At 39.3% G+C, this 23,657-nt stretch overlaps 1 protein-coding gene across 2 annotated transcripts in view; it reads left to right on the forward strand.

The window, feature by feature from the left end:
• LOC114243389 (cell adhesion molecule Dscam2) overlaps positions 1-22,594 on the forward strand; it is a 170,793-nt gene extending 148,199 nt beyond the window's left edge. The window contains exons 18-37 of one of the 2 annotated variants that reach the window (XM_089738984.1): positions 1,962-2,110; positions 2,975-3,143; positions 3,962-4,101; positions 5,544-5,693; positions 6,512-6,596; positions 7,604-7,686; positions 8,248-8,382; positions 10,250-10,402; positions 10,990-11,119; positions 12,343-12,503; positions 13,506-13,685; positions 14,111-14,308; positions 14,381-14,581; positions 14,655-14,815; positions 15,516-15,687; positions 16,667-16,784; positions 17,109-17,284; positions 17,937-18,044; positions 19,004-19,081; positions 21,650-22,594. In XM_089738984.1, coding sequence (XP_089595110.1) covers positions 1,962-2,110; positions 2,975-3,143; positions 3,962-4,101; positions 5,544-5,693; positions 6,512-6,596; positions 7,604-7,686; positions 8,248-8,382; positions 10,250-10,402; positions 10,990-11,119; positions 12,343-12,503; positions 13,506-13,685; positions 14,111-14,308; positions 14,381-14,581; positions 14,655-14,815; positions 15,516-15,687; positions 16,667-16,784; positions 17,109-17,284; positions 17,937-18,044; positions 19,004-19,081; positions 21,650-21,678 — 2,776 coding nt within the window. In that variant the 3' untranslated portion in view covers positions 21,679-22,594. The remainder of the gene's footprint in view (positions 1-1,961; positions 2,111-2,974; positions 3,144-3,961; positions 4,102-5,543; positions 5,694-6,511; positions 6,597-7,603; positions 7,687-8,247; positions 8,383-10,249; positions 10,403-10,989; positions 11,120-12,342; positions 12,504-13,505; positions 13,686-14,110; positions 14,309-14,380; positions 14,582-14,654; positions 14,816-15,515; positions 15,688-16,666; positions 16,785-17,108; positions 17,285-17,936; positions 18,045-19,003; positions 19,082-21,649) is intronic. The other variant, XM_089738983.1, reaches the window with a different exon arrangement.
• Positions 22,595-23,657: the final 1,063 nt, after the last annotated feature.

Here is a 23,657-nt window from a genome sequence, read left to right on the forward strand (position 1 = left end):
AATTAATTAAATAAAAATTGCAGTTGCAAAGCACAATTAATTATAGTACGGAGTAATTATATTTGATATTTTCGAATTTTTCTTATATATTCAAAAGATATACTTTTAAATTTGTTTTAAAGGATCTTAGCGTTCTCTGGTGCCGGATAGGTGGAGGAATATTGTTCCAGCATTTAGAGGCCAAGTAGCGGAAGCTGCCTCTAAAAGCAGCAGAGCAGTGTCGAGGAGTCGCGAACACTTGGGAGCGTTGTCGCGATTGCCTACCGCCATCTCCTAAATAAGTCAACTTAAGATATCAATAATTCGGCGTTTGCAATTTTACGACTCCAAATAATAAACAAGCAAAATGCAACTTCCTTCTCAACTTTAAATTCAACATTTTGCTTCGATTAATTATCGGCGTAACATGGGATCGTGGTGGGATGCTAAAGCAAAATCTCATGCATGCATTCTGTACTCTCTGTAATATGCGCCCAGTTGAATTAAGTAATCTTGGTCCGTATACCACGTCCGCATAATTCAGTTTCGAGAGAATCAGTGTCTCAACGAGTTGAATCCGAAGTTTTTTTTATGTATGTACTTAAGTCAAATTATTCACCGATGTGAGAATACAAAAAATGATGCTATTGAAATATAAAGTTGCAAGAGAGAGACGATAAGATTTCCTCACTATGATTAGGTCTTAATATTTCTTATTTGAATGCTATAAATACATATATATAATGCATTATTTTATTCACATCAAAATAAAGTTTAGCCTAGTAAAACTATAGCACAAACTAAGTTGCTCTTTAAAAAGAAACAACATTTAAAGCTATTGCTACACCAGTTTTTATGGTTTTTATATTTCAATATTCAAATTATCATTTATGTGGTTACATAATATATATTTTTTTGTTGCTTAGATGGCTGTACGAGCTCACACCCCACCTGGTGTTAAGTGGTTACTGGAGCCCATAGACATCTGTAACGTCAATGCGCCACCCACTTTGAGATATAAGTTCTAAGGTCTCGGTATAATTACAACGGCTGCATCAAACCGAAACGCATTACTGCTTCACGGGCAGAAATAGGCGGGGTGGGGCAGGGGTTAAAATAGAGTTCCTTATAAATGGTAATAGTGTTAACCGAGAGTAATCGAGATTGGACCTTAATTACTAACGCGTCAAGATATAAATTCGATTATGCTCGTTGCACAGCGAGCGATACCCAGATTAGACACCAAACAAAAGCTACAGAATCTGGTAAGAGAATAGCGGATCTGAAATGGAATTGGGCTGTACACTTAGCAGGGCGAAATTGTAACGAATGGAGTAAGACAGTGACGGAATGGTGGCTAAGGTTATGTCCTAGACTAGAAGAACTGTGGCACGATGGATCGATAACCTAATAACATAGTCAAGAGGTCAGGCTGGATGTGGATCAGAATGGCGGGTGATCGAACATAGTGGCATAAAAATGGGAGGCCTATGCCCAACAGTGCGTATTAAAGGGCTGAACGTAATATAAAATAAATAATATTACATTTTCTGCTTTTTTTTTGATTACTACAAAAATCGGTTGACGGAGAATATGCATGTATTTTTTGGTATTAGATACACTGTGGATCATATGAAGATCTGGACAAGACTCTCCACCATTTGCCTGCGAAGGATTCTTGAATACTTTGGCCACATTGCAAGGAAAGACAGTGACAACTTGAAGAAATTGGTGGTCACTGGAAAAGTCGAGGGCAAGCCACCAAGAGGCAGGAACCCGACCCATTGGACGGATCAGATTCGTGCAGCCCTTGATACCACAGTGCACGATGCTCTGCACTCTGCTGCAGATAGGAACAGATGGCGGTGCATTATAAAAAACAAACTGTTTCAAGGCCATGACCACGACCCTCAGTAATGAGGAAACCCACGCAAGGAGGAGGATCATATGAAATGTTTAATACCTGTTGTCTTTTGTTTCAGACTACAGCATTTGGACTCGAAGACAAACCAAGGATTGGAAAGTACCATCAATATTCAGTACTCAGAGACAACTGACGCTGGCCTTTACCAATGTCGAGCGAATAATCCCTACGGTTCTGCGATTTTTAACATACACCTGACCATATTGGGTGAGTTTGTTTGCTATACTATATAACTATATGCTGAAATTTTTTATATCTAAGGATCTTAATAAATCTATCCGGGCATTAATGAAAGAACTCCATTCTTCTCTGTTATCTACATGTCATCATCAACGACCACGTGATTTACTTGTCAAAACTTAACCATATTCCTCCTCTTAAACAGCAGTGTTAGGGCCCTATCAGAAAGAGACTCCGTTGTTTTATAACATATTATAATACTACCACTTAACCTTTGGCGTACCTAATCATCATCATCATCATTATTCTGCCCTTCTCCCAGTCACCTGGGGTCAACGCAACATGTTTTCTCCTTCCATACTCTTCTATCATATACCGTTTCTTCGCTCACTCCCGTCTTACCCATATCGTCTTTCACGCAATCCATCCATTTCTTCTTAGGTCTACCTCTTCCTCTATGTCCTTCCACATTCATAGTTAACATTCTCTTACCAACCTCATTTTCATTTCGTCTCATCACATGTCCATACCATCCCAAACGCGCACTTCTCAGATTCTCTGTCACAGGTGCCGCATTCAGACTTCCTTCTAATATATTCATTCCGTATTCTATTCATTCTCGTTACTCCACACATCCATCGCAACATTGGCATCTCTGCTGCATGCAATCGCGTACCTAATCTTAGTTAATAATAAAAAAGTAGTGCCTGGATCACTATATTTTTTGCCTTTATAGGCAGATGAGCATACGACTCATCTGATGGTGAATTATTACCGTCGCCCATCGACTTTAGCAACGCTAGAGGCAGAGCCAAGCCACTGCCTGTCGTAAAATTATATGATATAAACATCAGATGCTGACTGACTCAGCATCATGACCTTTCTTTCAAGAGCCACCAAGTCCACCTGCAGAAGTTCGCGTAGAATCAGTACGCCCTCGAGCCGCACTCTTGTCGTGGCGGGACTCTGCAAGGTCCTCGGTCGCGAATTACCTCGTCCAATATTGCGCTCTGAATTACGACCACGACTGGGATCGAGCAATCACCATTAATCACACTCGGTATGCTTTAATATATTTTTTCTTCTTTTCTTCTTCTTCTATTTCTATTTCTATTATAATATATGACCCTTACCATAAATTAAACAAGTAACTTGCAATAAAAAATATTATGTTTGTAAATTGAAATAAAAACACTCCTATCTCTCGAGTTGGAACAAAATACATATTTTGAATAAAAAACCCATTAAAATTGGATAGTTAGTTTCAGAGTATATCGCGGACAGACGTCGTGACACGTGACTTATATATAATAACTAGCAGACCCGGCCACACGTTGCTGTGGCTAAAGTTTTTGTTTCTAAATAACACGTGGCCGGCTATGCTAATACCAAAAATTAACAAAGTAGAACAATTGGATTTCACTGTATTGGGTTTACTACGAAATAAATTTAACTTATACTTTAGCCTCAACAACACGTGTGGCTATGCTATTAAATTGTAGCTTATATGACACATTTGTAGTCTAACATAGCAGCGCCATCTATTGGTTACTTACTCAGTCCAGTCAACAGATACCGCCATCTGTTAAAATCGTTTGGAGTTAACAGATAATTATAAATGTCAAATAATAGACAAATAATTTGCAATAAAATAATATTGCGGCCATAAATTAAGATGTAAGCTATCCTATCTTTCAAGTTGGATCAAACTGCACACTGCGTGCAAATTTAATTTAAAATCGGTTAAGTAGTTTAGGAGTCCATCGCGGACAAACAACGTCACACGTGATTTATATATATTAAGATTACAACACGCGTCTCCTTGTAAGCCAAGCACTATGCTAGGCTATTATTGAGCAGATTGAGTACAACTTCCAGCAAAGACCTCGACATCCGACAATCTCTAGAACTACAGAATCTTCGGCCGGCAACGTCATATGCAGTGAGGGTTGCTTCAACGAACCAAGTCGGCATCAGCCAATACACTGCGCCACTGCACTTCACCACCCACGAAGAAGGTACATGTTTAAAAAGATCACTATGGGGTATATAACGGGTGTCTCTCAGAATGTTTTTCGTTTTTAGCTGTTAAATAAAAAACAATATTTATTAAAACTCGTTATAAAAAAACAACCGTTTGCAAATGCGCACCATTCACTTGTTCACACTCATTTAACCTGGAGCTAAAATTTTCAAGCACTCACTGGAGCATCGTTCTTGGAATAAGAGTTGATTTCTTCTGTGATTCTTTGCTTCAAAACATTCAGGTTGAGTGACAATGGATTGTAAGCTTTACTTTTTAGGTAGCCACATAAGAAAAGTCAGCAGGCGTTAATTCAGGGCTCCTCAATGGCTAGTTGATGTCCCCTCGGCGAATTATCACTCTTCCAGGGAATAAATCTTGAAGAGCAGCTAATGAGTCGTTTGTAACATGAGAAGTGGCTCCATCTTGCTGGGAAAAGGTGTTGCGATTATAGCCATACTGGTTTTGCATTTGGGTAACCAAAAAAGTCCGGATCATATGGCAGTATCGAGTAGTCAATTCAAAAACGAAAAACATTCTGAAACACCCTTTACCCAGAGAGGATTACTAGACGATGGTCTTTACTCGTTTGCCTCCTCATCAACACTAAAAGGCTTAATTTGGAACAAGATCTACGCAAAGACCATATAGTTCAATATAATTTTATCGTCTCTATTATATTGAAGAGCTTTATAGGACTATTTTTTTTTAAAAACCACGTAAAATGGAATGCTAGTAAGTCTACTCAAAAAAAGGGTGTCTTAGGTTTAATGACTGTCCCCCCGGTGAAGGTCAAGGGGCGACCTGAGGGAGTCGAGGTCGCGCGGCACGCTATCAGCGCTCTAGCGCACTGCAGTGGAGAAATGTCTTCTAGATAAAAAGAGCAACCGGTTGGCGGTGTATCGCGTCCCGACCCGGCAGGCTGGTTCTGGTCCAGCGGGGTATTCCGGGATACCAATGGCACCGTCTGGGCGCCCTGACGGGCTGCCGTACCGGGCATCCTTGGGGTGAGCTGCGCCGTCTGGTTGTAGTGTTGACCGCGGTAACCCCCTTACCTCATCCGGGTTCTGACCTCGGAGGGGATCAGACGCTTGAGCGATGAGTGCAGGGGAGTCGTTTAGTGGATAGGGTTAACATAAGCATCCAACAACAACCAACATAGGTAAAACGTCCTTGGGCCCGCGGTCTCGCAGTCGCGGACCAGTCCCATGTACCCCGCGCGCCCCCTAGGCGCGGGAACATCCTAGAAGGTTCGGTGCCCAGCCCGAAAAAAAAAAGGTTTCATGACTGTAATATCAATTCCAAAATGTGCACTTTCAGTTAAAATTTTGAGAGTCTAAGAGGTTTCTTACTGCCGAAATGGGCTATTGAAATCAGCAAAAAAACTAGCTTCACTACCTGGATTTGGTATGCACTAAAACCCTCTTGTATTTCCAGCTCCTACTTCACCACCGGTAAACGTTCAAGTGGAACAAACCGAGAATCCCGGAGAACTGTATATCTCGTGGCTACCTCCTCTTAAAGAGACCCATAACGGTATTCTTCTCGGCTACCATCTGAAGGCGGTTGCGCAGATTAGTGGCGCTGGTAATGACATTTATTCTATTCTAGCTTCATACTAACTATTACTAACAAGTCATTTTTAACCGACTTTAAAAAAGGAGGAGGCTCTCAATTCGACTGTATGTTTTTTTTATGTTTGTTACCTCATAACTTTTGACTGGGTGAATCGATTTTAATGAATCTTTTTTTATTAGAAAGCTGACGCTTCCCGTGTAGTCCAATTTAGTCCAGTTCTGATAATGGTATCCATGAGATAGCCATTAAATTTGCATTAAGTACGTGCGCGACAAATAGATGAATAACTCAATAATTCAATATCACGCCAACCGATTTCGATGATTATAATTTTAGTAGTGTATATTAATTTGTTTTGGAATATCTTTTTTGAAGTTATACTTATTTAAGCGCGTTATGGAAAATTGATGAGAGTGAAATTTTACGATGCGCGCGCACTTTAACACAAAATGAACTGAAATGAAGTTGCCCACTAAATCGCTCATTACAATACGACCGACGTAACTTGGCGAGTCTGAATATAGCCGCAGGTGAACTTTCGCGCATGTACACTCTTAAAAAAAAGTGTTATTAGCATTCATTTTTTAGTAATATAAATGACAAAATTATTATTTAATATAATTCATACTAAATATTATTAAATTATTAACATTAAATATTTATTATTAATTATTTAATATTAAAAAAAAAAAAAAAAGTATAACTTCTTACGCGCGGACATAAGTACACGCACCCTTTTTTCTATTTGAAGTCGGTTTTTGTTAAAGCATGTCTATTTACAATTATGTTGATGACCTAACGAAATTGCATTAATCTTTGGTTTCCAGAGGAAGCCGATTCAAGGACATTAAAGGTCTCACAGCTTTCCGGCAAACAAGAAACCGTCGTCAGTGGACTCCTCAAAAATACTAGGTGTGGCATAACTACAATATAATAAACAAAGCTTATGAGACTAGTTTCCGAGCCGGCTAAATGCTTTTTTATTTTAACCAAGCAGCGGCTTGGCTTTGCTCCTGGCATTGCTGACGTCCATGGGCGACGGTGACCACTCACCATCAGGTGGGCCGTATGCTCGTCTGCCTATAAACAGCACTAGTAAAATATAATTTGCGTTTGCTATCCATTACTAATTTTAAGTATACTCTGTACTGCGTCCGTCCAGTGGTAGCTGACTCTTATTATCGAATCATGGGTGACATCAGCATCGCTATTAACATTAACATGAAATCGCCTACATGTGACGGGATAAATATATACAAATTCAAATTCAAAATTCTATTTTTATATATGGACTAAAATATGGTCTGAAATAAATGATTATTATTATTATTAGCACAAATATTCCGTGGGAGTCTACTTAAATCTACAAACGTGTAGTATTTGAACATTTTCTGGGATCTTGTTAAAAATGTCAACACATAGCCTTCTAAAACCAAATTACTTTTTTATTAATCTTCAGGTATTAATAATTTAAATCGCATTACGATCAATTAACGAACGCTAATTTATTTAATCGCCATTAAACTGGTGGTAGGACCTCTTGTACTGGTGGTAGGACCTCTTGCACTGGTGGTAGGACCTCTTGTGAGTCTGCACGGGTAGGTACCACCACCCCGCCTATTTCTGCCGTGAAGCAGTAATGCGTTTCGGTTTGAAGGGTGAGGCAGCCGTTGTAACTATACTGAGACCTTAGAACTTATATCTCAAGGTGTGTGGCGCATTTACATTGTAGATGTCTATGGGTTCCAGTAACCACTTAACACCAGATGGGCTGTGAGCTCGTCCACAAAACTAGGCAATAAAAAAAAATAAAAAACTAGTCTTTCAATTGTAGATTTTACGCTTTGACCAATCTTTGTATCTAGCAAACCTACTAGAACGTGTAGTGCAACAAAAATAACAGTCTCTTTTATTTACAGATATGCTGTATCGATATCAGCCTTCACTAGTGCGGGTTCCGGACCTTTCTCGTTACCAGTCTTCCGAGACACGAGAGAAGGAGGTATGTAATCATCATAATTCTTCTGCCCTTCTCCCAGTCACTTAGGGTCGGTGCAACAGGTTTTGCTTTCCATACTCCTCTATCACATACTATCTCTCCGCTCTCTCCTCTCTTACACATATCGTCTTTCACGCATTTTTTCTTAGGCCTAACTTTTTCTCTAAGACTTCCACATTCATAGTGATAACTCTCTTAACAACCTTATTATTTCGTCTCATAGCATGTTCATAGCATCCCAAACGCGCACTTGTCAACTTCTCCGTTAAAAGTTTTTTTTTATTTATTGCTTAAATGGGTGGACGAGCTCACAGCCCACCTGGCGTTAAGTGGTTACTGGAGCCCATAGACATTTACAACGCAAATACACCACCCACCTTGAGATATAAGTTCTAAAGTCTCAGTATAGTTACAACGGCTACCCCAACCTTCAAGCCGAAACGCATTAATGCTTCACGGCAAAAATAGGCGGGGTGGTGGTACCTACCCGTGCGGACTCACATGAGGTCCTACCACCAGTAAAAAAACTTACACTTTATTTAGCTATCATCTGTTTTATTCTAGCACCGGAGCAGGCCCCGTCTTCGGTGGAGTGCACGGCGGTCTCTCCCACCTCGCTACGTATCGGCTGGCAGCCTCTGACGTCACCGGGACACGGCAGCTCTCTCGTGGGGTACACTTTGTTATATGCAACTGAAGGTTAGTAAGCAATTAACAATGACCGAACCGCAGCGCACTGTGAGTGATTTAATATGACTAGTGGTCCAGCTGTAGTCGAAATTCGACTATAATTAATTGAAATTATAAATTTGTAAATTATTATGATTCTATTGTCAAAGACTATTATAATTCTATAATCACACATTTTACCAAGACTACACTAAGATAAATAATATTAAAGATAAACAATATTAACCTATTCTCAATTTGACCACAGACTTTAAGCATTAACAAAAGTTTGACAGTAAATAAAGAGTATATATTATTATATGTGTGTGTGTATCAAATACATGGTAGTGTGTGTAATGTGTTATTTATCGATTTAATGTATTATTAACACACAATTTAAAAAAATATTAGTATTCTGCACTCCTTTTCTATATTCTCTATGTGTGTGAAGTTTCATACTCCTCGGTCCGCGCAATTTTCGTAAAAAGGGATACAAAGTTTTTGCTTCACGTATTAAAATAGATTTAGTATTTTCTTCGAACTACACGAGTAACAGACATAATGAAAACCATAAACTTGTGCAAGTGTGGCCATAGATATAGCATTAGCTGGAGATCCACAGTCATCACAACATAAATATCTCCTCTTGAAACATATGGGACTAAATAGAATGAACTCCCCTCCAAGATGTTTCCCAATCGCCATGCCATGTCCTTTTTTCAAATGAGGCTTGTGGAGAGTACTCATTGGTAGGCACCGATTTGGCTATAGCCCTGCCATTGCTAACGTCTATAAGCGACGATAATTACTTACTATGAGATGGGCCGTATGCTCGTCTGGCCTACGATGGCAATAAAAAAGGCTCAACATTTGAATTGCGATGGCGATACTGGTAATTCCTATCCACGCGGACCTGCACGCTTTATCATCAGGAAAATCCAATGAATTGCAATAATGCTTAAGAAAATTTTAAAATACTGTTACTATTTTAAGTTTTGTTGGAACGCTTTTTTTTTTTTTTTATTGCGTAGATGGGTGGACGAGCTCACAGCCCACCTGATGTTAAGTGGTTACTGGAGCCCATAGACATCTACAACGTAGACGCGCCACCCACCTTGAGATACAAGTTCTAAAATCTCAGTATAGTTACAACGGCTACCCCACCCTTCAAACCGAAACGCATTACTGCTTCACGGCAGAAATAAGCAGGGCGGTGGTACCTATCCGCGCGGACTCACAAGAGGTCCTACCACCAGTAATTACGCAAATTATAATTTTGCGGGTTTGATTTTTATTACACGATGTTATTCCTTCACCGTGGAAGTCAATCGTGAACATTTGTTGAGTACATATTTCATTAGAAAAATTGGTACCCGCCTGCGGGATTCGAACACCGGTGCATCGCTTCAACACGAATGCACCGGACGTCTTATCCTTTAGGCCACGACGACTTCAAACGCTTACATTTGTATACTCCACATACTGCTACATACTCATATTACCTGATATTAGAATTAAAAAAAATATATTGTTACGCGCTGGGGTTCGGGATAAATAAAATTTCACTAAAGTACAACTAAAAACTGTACTCAACACTTAAACACACAATTCGCTTGCTCCGCTTCGAGTAGTTCCGATTACTGACTCACTGCGTGCCATCTCTACAACGCTTTTATAGCCGATACCTCATCCCTAGAATATTCCATACATATCTAGTAGTCGTTTCCACAATCTGTCAATAGATGGCGTTGTATTTTTCGCGCGTTCTAGGCGCTTCTAGTTCCTTCGATATTCGTTCGACTATTCGGCGATAGATGGCGTTACTCTTACCGGCGTAACAATATATTTCATCTACTGCCAATCCTTACAGAAATAAACATTAAGAAATATTTTTTAGAAGGACCTTGGAACAATGTAACTTCGCTCCACACCGAGATTTATCTTCAATCGCTGCTGAAGTACACGAATTACACCATCAAAGTGGCCGGCTTTTCCAACTATGGTGCTGGTCCATATTCATACCCGATTGTATGTGCCACACTTGAGGATGGTGAGTTAGGAGACATTTTAGTATATTGTAAAAGTCTCTCGACGACAGAAATACAGAAATTTTAATAAATTTGAATTAAAAATAGTGTAAGAAAAAATGATTTTATTGTAAAAAAGCATGGGGTACTTTTCAGGATATTATCAAAATAACCCTTCTACATCTGTTCATAAAATATTTATAACTACTGATACCATGCAAACCCACGCTTTTTTTACAATAAAATCACTTTTTCTTACACTATTTTTGATTCAAATTTATTAAATTTATTTTCTATTTTTTAGTTACCTTTTCTATAAAAGTGTTTTTTTTTGTTATTTTAAACTATTATTTATTTTACATTTTTAGTTGAATTTCAATTTTTTCATTTTTTTTTAAATATTATATTGTCATCGGTCCTTAATAAGTATACCAACTTTCGAGTTAATCCGACGTTTTGAAGGGGGTCAAAATGATGTTCAAAGATTCCGTTAGATACTAAGATACATACGTCTCAAGCTAATAAAAGCGTATTAAAAAAAGAACTTGCCCTTACAAAACTAAAAAAAATCACAAAACTACCATTTACCTTATCACTACACACCTTCCAGTTCCGGGTCCTCCGCCTGACATTAAAGTGCTGGTGACATCGGCCACGTCACTCCTTATCAGCTGGAAAAGACCAGACCAGCCCAACGGTGAGATTCTCCACTTCACAGCATACATCAAACCAACAACAAGGTAGTTAACAGTGTTCTTCTGTACTTATTACTTTTCAGATGGTGGTAGGGCGTCTATTTATTTTTTTATTGCTTAGATGAGCGGACGAGCTCACAGCCCACCTCGTATTAAGTGGTTACTAGAGCCCATAGACATCTACAGCGTAAATGCGCCACCCACCTTAAGATTTGCGCGTTCAATGCGAAGAAGGACCCCTTTGTCATGGCGCCGCAATTCCAAGGAGTATCCCTGCAACCTTCCGAGAGTATCGGGATACTTAGGGTCGACATTTCGAGCGATGTCCAATTTCGGAGTCATTTGGAAGGCAAAGCCAAGTTGGCGTCCAAAATGCTGGGAGTCCTCAACAGAGCGAAGCGGTACTTTACGCCTGGACAAAGACTTTTGCTTTATAAAGCCCAAGTCCGGCCTCGCGTGGAGTACTGCTCCCATCTCTGGGCCGGGGCTCCCAAATACCAGCTTCTTCCATTTGACTCCATACAGAAGAGAGCCGTTCGGATTGTCGATAATCCCATTTGGAGCCTTTGGGTCTGCGGAGGGACTTCGGTTCCCTCTATATTTTGTACCGCATATTCCATGAGGGGAGTGCTCTGAGGAATTGTTCGAGATGATACCAACGTCTCGTTTTTACCATCGCACCGCCCGCCACCGGAGTAGAGTTCATCCATACTACCTGGAGCCACTGCGGTCATCCACAGTGCGTTTCCAGAGATCTTTTTTGCCACGTACCATCCGGCTATGGAATGAGCTCCCCTCCACGGTGTTTCCCGAGCGCTATGACATGTCCTTCTTCAAAGAGGCTTGGGGAGAGTACAAGATATCTAAGCTAAATGTTCTTCGGCTTTCGGTAGGCAGTGGCTTGGCTCTGCCCCTGGCATTACTGAAGTCCATGGGCGACGGTAACCACTCACCATCAAGTGAGCCGTATGCTCGTCTGCCTACAAAGGCAATAAAAATAAAATAAAATATATAAATTCTGAGGTCTCAAGTATAGTTACAACGGCTGCCACATCCTTCAAACCGAAACGCATTACTGCTTCACGGCAGAAATAAGCAGGGTGGTAGTACCTACCCGTGCGGACTCACAAGAGGTCCTACCACTAGTAAAGACTAGATCTAGATTTTAGACAGTTTGGCATTAGTTCCGGATATCTAAGAACAGAACTATATTCGATTCCACTTTAAAGCGCCATATACAATTGACAATTTCACAATCCGCACCTCAGCAATGGTCCACCTCAGACGCACGTCGTTGAAAGCTCCAAGACCACAAAGGAGGTGCGAGAACTCAGGACCGGATCCTCATATGAGTGCTGGGTCACAGCTTCCACCCGAGCCGGGGAAGGACCTCCTAGTAGAAGAGTTTCACACACGCCAACACATCGAGGTGAGGGATTATAATTTCGTTACCTAGTATTTCTTTTCAAAGTTCTCTCTCTCTAACAAACAAACTAAAAATGCGCTGGTCTAGCTAATCGAACTAAAATTTAATATCTTTTTTTTTCCAAACTTGAATTTATTAAATTTCTAGTGACCCGCCCTCGCTTCGCTTCGGAAGCTGTAATATATTATTGATTTCTCCACTATTTAATGGATGTTATTATACATAATATAAACCTTCCTCTTCAATCACTCTATCTATTAAAAAAACCGCATCAAAATCCGTTGCGTAGTTTTAAAGATTTAAGCATATATAGGGATATAGAGGCAGAGAAATCGACTTTGTTTTATACTATACATAGTTCACATATATATATTTTACTATACATTCTATACATTCACTACTTGTACACACACTACACGTTTTATACTATACATTCACTACAGTGAAGGATCATCTTTTTTATAAATTTATTTATTATAAACTTTAACTTTTTTTTATGTATAGGATAAAGCTAACTGGTGTTTTCAAATTACAAAATTTTAAAAGAAATATGTAATTAAACTAATTGTTTTATTTTTTAAATAAGATAAATAGAATAAAAAAACGAGAAAAAATTAATTCCCTAACTTGTTGTTTATTTATTTTTTATTTTTATTTATACTTTATGCACAAAACAAAACTTGTACACAGGCGGACTTAATTCCATGGGCATTCTCTTCCAGTCGACCATAGGGTGTTTAGTAATCGGTTCTCGATTAGTATGCCAAATTTCCTAGTCCACCGTTTTAATGCGGGTGATAATTACATGCAAAGATTCCGTTACGTTCATTTCTGTTATACATATACAGGGGAAACTAATAAAATCATAACATAACAATTTCCTATCTCGTCTATGTATTAGATAGATAGAGATATCGATAGACAGAGATAGAGATAGTAGACAGATAAGACGGTAGTACAACCTTTTCTACATATCTACATCTATGGGTGTGATATGAATTCCAGTGGTAGCGGGTGTGTCGTCCCTAGGCGGGGTGGTGTCGGCTGGCGCTGGCAGCTCGGTGCTGCTGGGATGCGCGTGCGTGGGGACGCCGGCGCCGCGCACCGTGTGGTACCGACACCACCACATCATCACGCATCACCCCAGATACACCAGGAACCATGATGATAGTCTGCTCATTAACAGTAAGATCTTTATCAAAACACCACCCTGCGTAATTTTGTCGTGAAGCAGTAATGCGTTTCGATTAGAAAGCTGGGCCAGATGTTGTAATGTAAAGACTAAGACCTTAGAACGTATGTCTCGAGGTATTTACGTCGTAAGTGTCTATGGACTCCGGTAACCACTTAGCACCAGGTGAGTCGTGAGCTCGTTCACCCACTAAAGCAATAAAAAAAGAAGAAAAAAAGAACTTCAACGGCCAATGCGCTGAAACTTCCCTCTGAGCAAGAATCATTAGATCTTCTCTAGATTATGACAGCAATCCTTTTACCCTTCTGGTGAAACATCATCTTATATTTGTACCGGTCTACCTCGAGGTCAATTGACCTTAAAAAAGAAGGAGAAGAATCTCGGCTCACATTTTAACCCAATCATTCAATTCTCACAGACATAGATCAGTCTTTAAGCGGGAACTACACCTGCCTGGCCAAGAATCTCTACGGGTCTGATTCCGTTGAGTACAATGTAGTGGTGCTACCCTTGCCTGAAGCGCCAATTCTGAGGGCTACACCATACAAAGACTCAATTTTAGTTGAATGGGAACAACCTTACTACATCACCAACAGAAGTTCCATTCAAAAGATTAGTAAGTACCGAAAAGCTATCGCATGTGGTACGTTAAGATTCTTAACCTCTAAAACTCGAGATACATTTTCAGGTTACAGTCTCACGTGGAAGGAAGCAAACGGTCAATGGCAGGAAGCGTGGCAGGCGAACAAAATGCCCGACTTATCCACAGTCCATAAGTACTCCTTAAAAGGGCTCAAGTGTGGTACAAAATATTCTCTAAGGATCACAGCTACAAACAAAGTTGGTACATCACAACCGGCGTATTTAGAAGTCAGCACGTTGGGAGGAGGTTGGTTATCAACTTGTAATTAGACGTCGTAAGAATTGAATTACCATTGAGCTTAATAATTTTGTTGTTTCAGCACCTGTAGCCCCATCTACGAATGAATGGCTTTGGAGCAACAGCTCTCATATAGTAGTGCAAATGGCTGGGTGGGAGTCAGCCGGCTGTGAGCTTCGAACTTGGGAAGTTGATTACAAAGCTCTTGGAGCAAGAACTTGGATACGCACTAGAAGTAACACGGTATGCAGATACTGCTTATTGGTATACCATTAAAAGACTACATGTAATCCTTGCGGCCATTTAAATGTTAACACCACAAGTCTCTTTCGTTTACTTCAGTGCTGTCAGAGTCGGTATCTGTCGGAATTATTTATTATGACTTCAAGAAATTTTTTTATTGCGCTTGTAGGCAGACGAGCATACGGCGCACCTGATGGTGAGTGGTTACCGTCGCCCATAGACTTCAGCAATGCCAGGGGCAGAGCCAAGCCACTGCCTACCGAAAGCCGAAGAACATTTAGCTTAGATATTTTGTATTTTTTTTATTTTATTTAATGCTTAGATGGGTAGGATCCATTTTGGTGCTGTGTTAGGGAACGCTTTGAAGGATTGTTTGAGAAGATTTTGTCATGATGTTATTACGTTGCACCACCCGTCATCGGAACTGAGTTCTTTTTTTTTTCTTTTTTATTGCTTAGATGGTGGACGAGCTCACAGCACACCTGGTGTTAAGTGGTTACTGGAGCCCATAGACATCTACGACGTAAAGGTGCCACCCACCTTGAGATATCAGTTCTAAGGTCTCAGTATAGTTACAACGACTGCCCGGCCCTTCAAACCGAAACGCATTACTGCTTCACGGCAGAAGTAGGCAGGGCGGTGGTACCTACTCGGGCGGACTCACAAGAGGTCATCCCACCAGTAAATAAATACGTTGCAGGCTATAACCGATAGTTGGAATATGCTGTACCAAGATCCAACATTTCGCTCCGGCTCTCTGGCCATCGCTGGCCTGGCTCCTGGTACTTGGTACCAGGTCAGAGTGACGGCCACCAACGAAGCCGGAAGCGTAACCTCGCTTTATAATTATGCAACAAAGAATGAGGACGGAAGTATGTATTTAAAATGTTATGACCGAAACAGTATAAAGCTGATACAGAGCTTAAATAAAATAAAAATAAAAAACTTTTATTTCAAGACAAAAGTCTCATATTGTGTTAGTATTACAAATAACTTACGAACTATGTTAGTATTTAAATAAATCAATCAACTCCGTCCCTGGCAGCCCCATCAAGCAGCATGTAGAACATGCAACTTAATGAACCTACCCTAGGGTCGGGCCATCCAGTCTTTCAGCTAGTACCCTCAATACGTTGTTGGTGCTTCCTCCTACTCTACGCATAATGGATGCCACCTTTTTGCGCATTATCGCGAAGTAGTCATCCGTGTGCGCATCGGCGAACATGCCTGATGCACTACAATAAGGTGGAAGCCTCAACAACGCCCTGAAGGCATTATTATATTGTATGCGCAGGGCATTATCCGTTTTTTGGGTATGAGTAGCCAGCATTAAAGCATTCACTGTATATAGCTGTACCTTTTGAGGAGAAAGCAATTTTGGGTACTGATTTCCAAGTATTTCAATGCTTTCTGTGTTCTTTGATATTAGATTTTATTATTCATTTTCACCGATTTCAAGGCGATGGATTTACTTGAAAATTTGCACACGCATCAAGGACTAATTACGATACAATAATTTTATGACCCTAACATCCTGACCAGTATCAACGGGATACAACGATATAAAATGATCGTTTAGTATGTATGCGTGTGTACGTATGTATGTATATATTTCACTAGATTGGTACACCGCACGTAATTCGTTTCCAAATGATTCTTGTCCAGCTGATGGTTGTCTGGAAGAGATCGCTCTTAGCGATAAGACCGCCAATTGTACTTTTTTTGTATTCAATGTTTCGCATAGTTTATTATTTGTTGTTTTTTTTTTTGTGGAAAAATACTCTCTCTTTAGTTCGGTTTGCTATTTAAGGATGCTCTTATAGTTTATTATTAAACTATTATAAATTTCAGGTGAAATCGGCCCGCCCTCAGATCTCTTTGATCTGAACATGCTTGTGATAATCTGCAGCTCTATACTACTGACAGTGTGTCTTCTCGCTTGTCTCTACATTTTAATTAAAAGACGAAGGTAATATTTTCTAGATAAAAATCTGGCTACATTTATTATGATTGGCTAATCAGCTGATATTCAGATATTTAAACGGACTTATAGAATTTCACTGAATTTTTGGAGGGGATTGACTGAATCATCTGTCTCTTTCCCGCACAGGGAGTTTTAGTTTAGAATTAATTTGTTCTATCTATCATGAATCAAATTCTACGGGCACACTCAAACAATAAATTATGTTTGATTGATTGATTGGTTGTTGTTCGTTTGTTTTTTTTTTTGTTTAGCGTACAAAAATATCAGCATTATCAACATTAGTAATGAGTTTTGTGTCCCATCTTCCAGAAGCGGCAACCTAACAGAATACAGGGATTCAATAACGAATGACAATAAATCTGACAACGGCAACCTGACGGCCAACACTTCGCACTCGAACCTGGCCAACGTGAAAGAGAATCCTGGGAATCCACAAAACAGGATATACAGTGCACCGATACATATGAGAAACAACAGTAAGCACGGTGAGTTGAATAACGTGCGCTTAGAATTACAGTCTTTTTGGAATGGCACACTGTCTCGGTTCGTCTTTTAATAGATTCTATTGAGATAACTAACGCTTTGGTAATATTAAGGTAACTAGTGGTCCCCCGGTTCACGTCATTTCGGATCCTCCCGATCCACTAACGGTGCTTTAGGTACCCCAAGCACCGGTCATCGATCTCGTCGAACCCGTCGCTCGCGACGAAGGACTCGGCGAGTAAACTAACCCTCAGACACAGCCCACTGAGTTTCTCGCCGGATCTTCTCAGTGGGTCGCGTTTCCGATCCGGTGGTAGATTCTGCGAGAAGCACTGTCCTTGCTGGGGCCATGTTAGCAACGTCGTCAGGTTTGAGCTCCGTGAGCTCACCTACTTGTTAGGGTTACACTGATGATAGGTAGGGAAAAAAGTCCCCCGGTAGTCGAAATTCGATTATAATTAATTGAAATTATAAACAAGTTTATCTTGAAAATGTCGTGCGATGTTCAGGCATCTGTCAAATATCTTGTGTTCTGTGATGGCTATCGCCATAGTCCGCCTTAGTGGGTGGTCCTGTTCATAACACACAATTAAACCTTGGTCCGTCAGATGTGGATTTTTTAAATCAACTTAAAATCTTTTGTGTTATTTTCAGAACTATACGAGATAAGTCCGTACGCGCAATTCGCAGTTGGCTTCCGGACATTTGGACATGTTGAGAATCAAGATCTACCAAGTCGGGTCAAGCACAGATACGACACGGGTGAGCTCAATAGTGTTAACAATGTTGTTCACGCATCTGCAATGCTGAGGATGTCGATTCGTGAAATTATTGTATCTGTATTTTGTTAGAAGTATTATTTATATTGGTATTATTGTGTAAATTTTCGCGACCATTTAGAATCGAGCTGTGTATGACGCTAGAAACGCGTGCCGTTGCTATTGGATAATTGATATTGTTCCCTGACCCCACAATCCTATTATAAAACTGTAAGATTGCTAATTCAGAATGCACAAGCCAACTGGTATCTCAAAAAATAAACATATTTTAATTTATCCGAAAACAGTCCTCAAGTCCATAAGAAAATAACAATTCAAGTACGCCATATCTATTGTCGTTACAAATGTGTTTTCAGATATCATTGAACCCAAACATCACTTGGCTCAGACAATGAGCGTTTTTCCTAAGCTCTCTGACTTGCCTTGTCCCGACCCAGTCTTGATGCTTTTAGGCACTCCAAGCACCGGTCACCGTTCTCGTCGAATACGGCATGCGACTTAATGCACTGACCAAAACCCACTGATTTTCTCGCCGTATCTTCCCTTTAGTCACGATTAGGATCCGATGGTAGATTCAGAGAAGCACTAATCTCGCTAGGTTAGCAAAGCCTCCCAAATTGAATCCCGTGAGCTTTCGACTAAGCTGTGCGTAGCTGAAATAGCCAGTGATTAGGTAGGGGAAAAATACTTGCGTTTCAACTTATATGCTGGGAGAGCTCTCAACGATAGGTGGTGGGTCGACTATGTCTCTGGTATTGCTGGGAATGACCATATACTTTCAGGAGTTTCGTAGGCGTATTCCTATAGGCAAAAAACAAAAAATCTATATCAAAAGATCATGTATCTAATCAAAGCTATCGACGATAACAGAATTTCCAACTAAATTGAAAAGTAATGAGTCTAATATAATATAGTAAAGTAATGATATAATGATTCTTTCAGAGACGAGTTTCCAAGTCTGTTCAGAATCGGAAGACAGTGACAGCATATCAAAATCCACGTTAAAAAGCGTCCCAAGGAGTAAGTATGTTAATATAGAGCAGGATAGAGTCGCTAACGAACTTACTGGTTTTTCACTTACATTTGAGATTTGAGATACTAAGTTTGTTGAGTACCCTACCCCTACCCCTTTGAGGAGTATTTAAATACTTAACATTTTGCAAATTAAGATAGACTATACGACCATCGGGGCTAATAGACATTACTGAAGTTCAACTATAGATTCTCACTTAGGATTCCCCTCAAAACACGTTTGAAAACCATATCATAGCACTCTTATGCTAGAGGAAGTCTGAAAGTGGCAGCTGTAACAGAAAAGTTGAGAAGTGCGCGTTTGGGATGGTATGAGACGAAATGACAATGAGATTGGTAAGAGAGTTTTAACTATGAATATCGAAGGCTTTAGAGGAAAAGTTAGACCTAAGAAGAAATGGTATACGATATAGAATCTAGGAGGATAATGGATGATATAGGAGTATGGGAAGAGAAAACATGCTTCGCCGACCCCAGGTGACTGGGAGAAGGGTAGCAGATTTTTTTTTATTGCTTCGATGGGTGGACGAGCTCACAGCCCACCTGGTGTTAAGTGGTTACTGGAGCCCATAGACAAATACAACGTAAATGCGCCACCAACCTTGAGATATAAGTTCTAAGATCTCAGTATAGTTACAACGGCTGACCCACCCTTCGAACCGAAACGCATTACTGTTTCACGGCAGAAATAGGCTGGGTGGTAGGTAGTACCTACCCGCGCGGACTCACAAGAGATCCCTGATAAACACCGTAGCAAATAATTAATTCCAGAACCACGAATTTAACTAAACGGATGAGTTCACCGCCCTCGCACTGATCTTTGAAACCAATGTACGTGACAATGGCGATGCATCGAACACCATAAAAATAGTTATTCGTAGTAATTAGAATTCTTATAAGCGGAATGTTATAATATAATTCAAATACGTAATTAAACAAATGTGCAATTGCAAAATTTAATAATGTTATAAAATCCATTTAACTGAATTAAACGAAATGGGTCCGCTGATATTCATTAAGTTATGATTCATGCTACCAACGAATTTATTAGGAAAGATGAATTGGAAATTACCTCTTACCGTTCCATTGGTATAGTACTGTTACTTAGCCATTTAGTGTCTATTTCACTTAGCCATTTAGTGTCTATTTCACTTAGCCATTTAGTGTCTATTTCTTTTTACTAGAGGTCCCGCAGTAGTCGAAATTCGACTATAATTAATTGGAATTGTAAGTTTGGACACTATTATGATTGTATTTTTATAGTTCCATAATCATAAATTTCGTCAAGACTACACTATAAAAAATATTAACAAAGACAAACAATATTTAATCTCAATTTGACAACAGACGTCAAGAACAAAAGTTTGACAATAAATATTATGCATGCGTGTGTGCGTCAAATACAGGGTATGTAGTGTGTGTAATGTTTTCTTTATTGATTTAATGTATCCTTTATGCATTATTTAAAAAACATATTAGCATTGTGCACTTCTTCTCTGTATTCTCTATAAGTGTAGAAAATTTCATACTCCTCTGTCCGCACAATTTTCGTAAAAAGGAATACAAAGTTTTTGCTTCACGTATTAATTTATTTTTATATACAATAACTACTAAGACGTGAAAAATCTATTTGAGGCTATATAATTATCAAAATACCCTTAAATAGTTTGGAAAAATATTTGTACTTAAGACTTAGGCCACCTATGCTGCTATCAAAAGGAGATTTCAAAATCATGTCTCAAGATGGGAGGTGGCATTTATGTTGTTGATCTCTGTGGGCTGTGGTAGCCATTTGACACCAAACTTATTGCTTTATTGGCATCATCATCATCATCATCATTAGCCCACAATCGTGCACTGTTGGACAAAAAAGCCTCTCCCAATCCATATATATGTACCTAATAGGCTTATTGCTTAAGTAGCAATAAAAAAGATAGTTGAAGTCTTTCTACATTTTTATATAAAACATATAACATATATAAGAGAATACAACCTGCAACCACAACTACAACATAAAATCAAACCTGCAAAATTATAATAGGACCTCTTGTGAGTCCGTGCGGATAGTTACCACTACCCTGCCTATTTCTGCCGTGAAGCCGTAATACGTTTCGGTTTGAACGCTGGGGCAGCCGTTCTAACTATACTAAGACCTAAGAACTTATATCTCAAGGTGGATGGCGGCATTTACATTGTAAATGTCTATGGGCTCCAGTGACTACTTAACACCAGGTGGGCTGTGAGCTCGTCCCGCCGTCTCAGCAATAAAAAAAATAAGACTAGGTATACCATTAAGGACCAATATTGGCATAGACATGGTCGGTCGCTATGAACGAATGCCGCGTGAAACCTATCCATATATTGTCATTAAGCAACCGGGGTTTTTTTTTTATTGCTTAGGTGGATGGACGAGCTCACAGCCCACCTGGTGTTAAGTGGTTACTGGAGCCCATAGACATCTACAACGTAAATGCGCCACCCACCTGGAGATATAAGTTCTAAGGTCTCAGTATAGTTAAATATTGCGGTATTACTTCACATCTTGATCTGTTACAGAAATATGCAGAACTCCGCATCGCAGATAACTAATTACTGCAAGATAAAAACGAATGGACCATACTAGAAGGATAACTGCATACGAGTAATGATTAAAATTGAACGTGCTATTCAATCATACGGCTCTTTTATAAATGCACTTTCCTATTGGACTGAGAGCCGGTCAATTGGCTGTGCCGATATAAGTATGCGTTTGATACAAATCGGTGGCACCAACCCGCCTGGCCTGATCACCTGTGACATATATATCGACGCTTGAAAGGCAAACGTGACTAAGCGACAATGAATTTTACAGTAAACTAATTTAAAGTTGAAATACCTGAAAAAAAATCTATTTTAATGATTTTTAGCTGTAGGGATGAAATGATTTTAATGGACCTAGAAATATATATTTTTTTGCGCATCGAATATGGTTATTGCCTATCATTTATGTACAAAGCAGTTATTGTCACTTAGTCAAGTTTGCCTTTCAAGCGTCGATATATTGAAGATAACAGTTAAAGGAAAAATACTACAAATAAGGACACTGACTTAAAATTTATAAGGCTATTGTAAGATCAAAGGAACTCAAAGTATTATCAAAATTTCTTTTTTATTTATTGCTCAGATGGGTGGACGAGCTCACAGCCCAACTGGTTGCTAAGTGGTTACTGGAGCCCATAGACATCTACAACGTAAATGCGCCACCCACCTTGAGATATAAGTTCTAAGATCTTGTATAGTTACAACGGCTGCCCCGCCCTTCAAACCGAAACGTATTACTGCTTCACGGCAGAAATAGGCAGGGTGGTGGTACCTACCCGCGCGGACTCACAAGAGGTCCTACCACCAGTAAAATGCATCGATGCACTCAAATGCATCGAGCTGTTGACTCCGAAGGAAGGGTTAAAATTTTTGCGATTTGTTTCCAAAACATGATCTTAATAAGATATGAAAAAATCGAAAGTTTTTTTTCTGTGAATGCATATATACAGGGTGTTCTAAATGTGTACAATATCTAAGTATTTCCCCATTGATAGAATAATATGTAAATTCTTTGCATCAATAAAAAGTAATTATATCTTCTCACATTATTAATTAATATAATCAAAGGCGTGTTCATATATTGTTCAGGAAAATTCAACATAATATTTGGACTTTTCTTTTGTAGTCTCACGGTTCACTGATCAATAATTTTAATTACTTGAATGAAATTATTGAACGAATAACGATTGAAAGGTAAAATGCGAATGAATAAGGAAAACGAAATCACAATACCCGTAAATGCAGCCGAGAGAACCTCTGAATGATTCCCTTAAAGCTGAGGTCGTTGATCTCGTAAACGTCAAACACACGTGGACCAATTGAGCACGTGCCGCGTGTTTGATAAAACCGACTTAGTAACTGATTAACAGCTATACCATTGTATGGTTTATTACATAAGCTGGTTTTTTTGTAAGGTCTTATAGATCGATGAATGGCTGCACGCACGAAAAAGTGTCACGTTCCGCCTGAGCTTGAGCGCGCAAGTGAGGGCGCGGAACAAGCGAAAGAGAGGCACGATCGGCCCAAGCGATAATTAATCGAAAACATTGTAATTTTCAATTAAATCCTTCCTTGTATTATATACAAAATAATGATAATTCAGTGATAATAATTCAATTCAATTCAATAAAAATAATAAAAGTATGCAATTTTTCATCAATATCTCTTTAGGACGTTATTACATAAAACTATCGTCCGAAAACCTGATTTCCAAACTGTATTATCACATTTAATGATTTACGAATTTTAGAAGGAATCCCCTTTACTTTCAAACACTTGAGTACATATGTATGTACATATGCTTATTACATGTGAACATGGTTTGGCACACCCTGTATATAGATAAGTGAATGCATTACGCCAACAAGAAATCTAGTCGTGTAAATAATTTTTTTAGATATAAATCTGTTGATAGTTGAATTTGAAATGCGAAATTCGAATTTTTATTGTATTTGCTAGAGGGAGTTTTCTAGCAGATAATTTG

Source organism: Bombyx mandarina, chromosome 28 (assembly GCF_030267445.1).
Source record: "Bombyx mandarina strain Sakado chromosome 28, ASM3026744v2".
Lineage (NCBI taxonomy): Eukaryota > Metazoa > Arthropoda > Insecta > Lepidoptera > Bombycidae > Bombyx > Bombyx mandarina.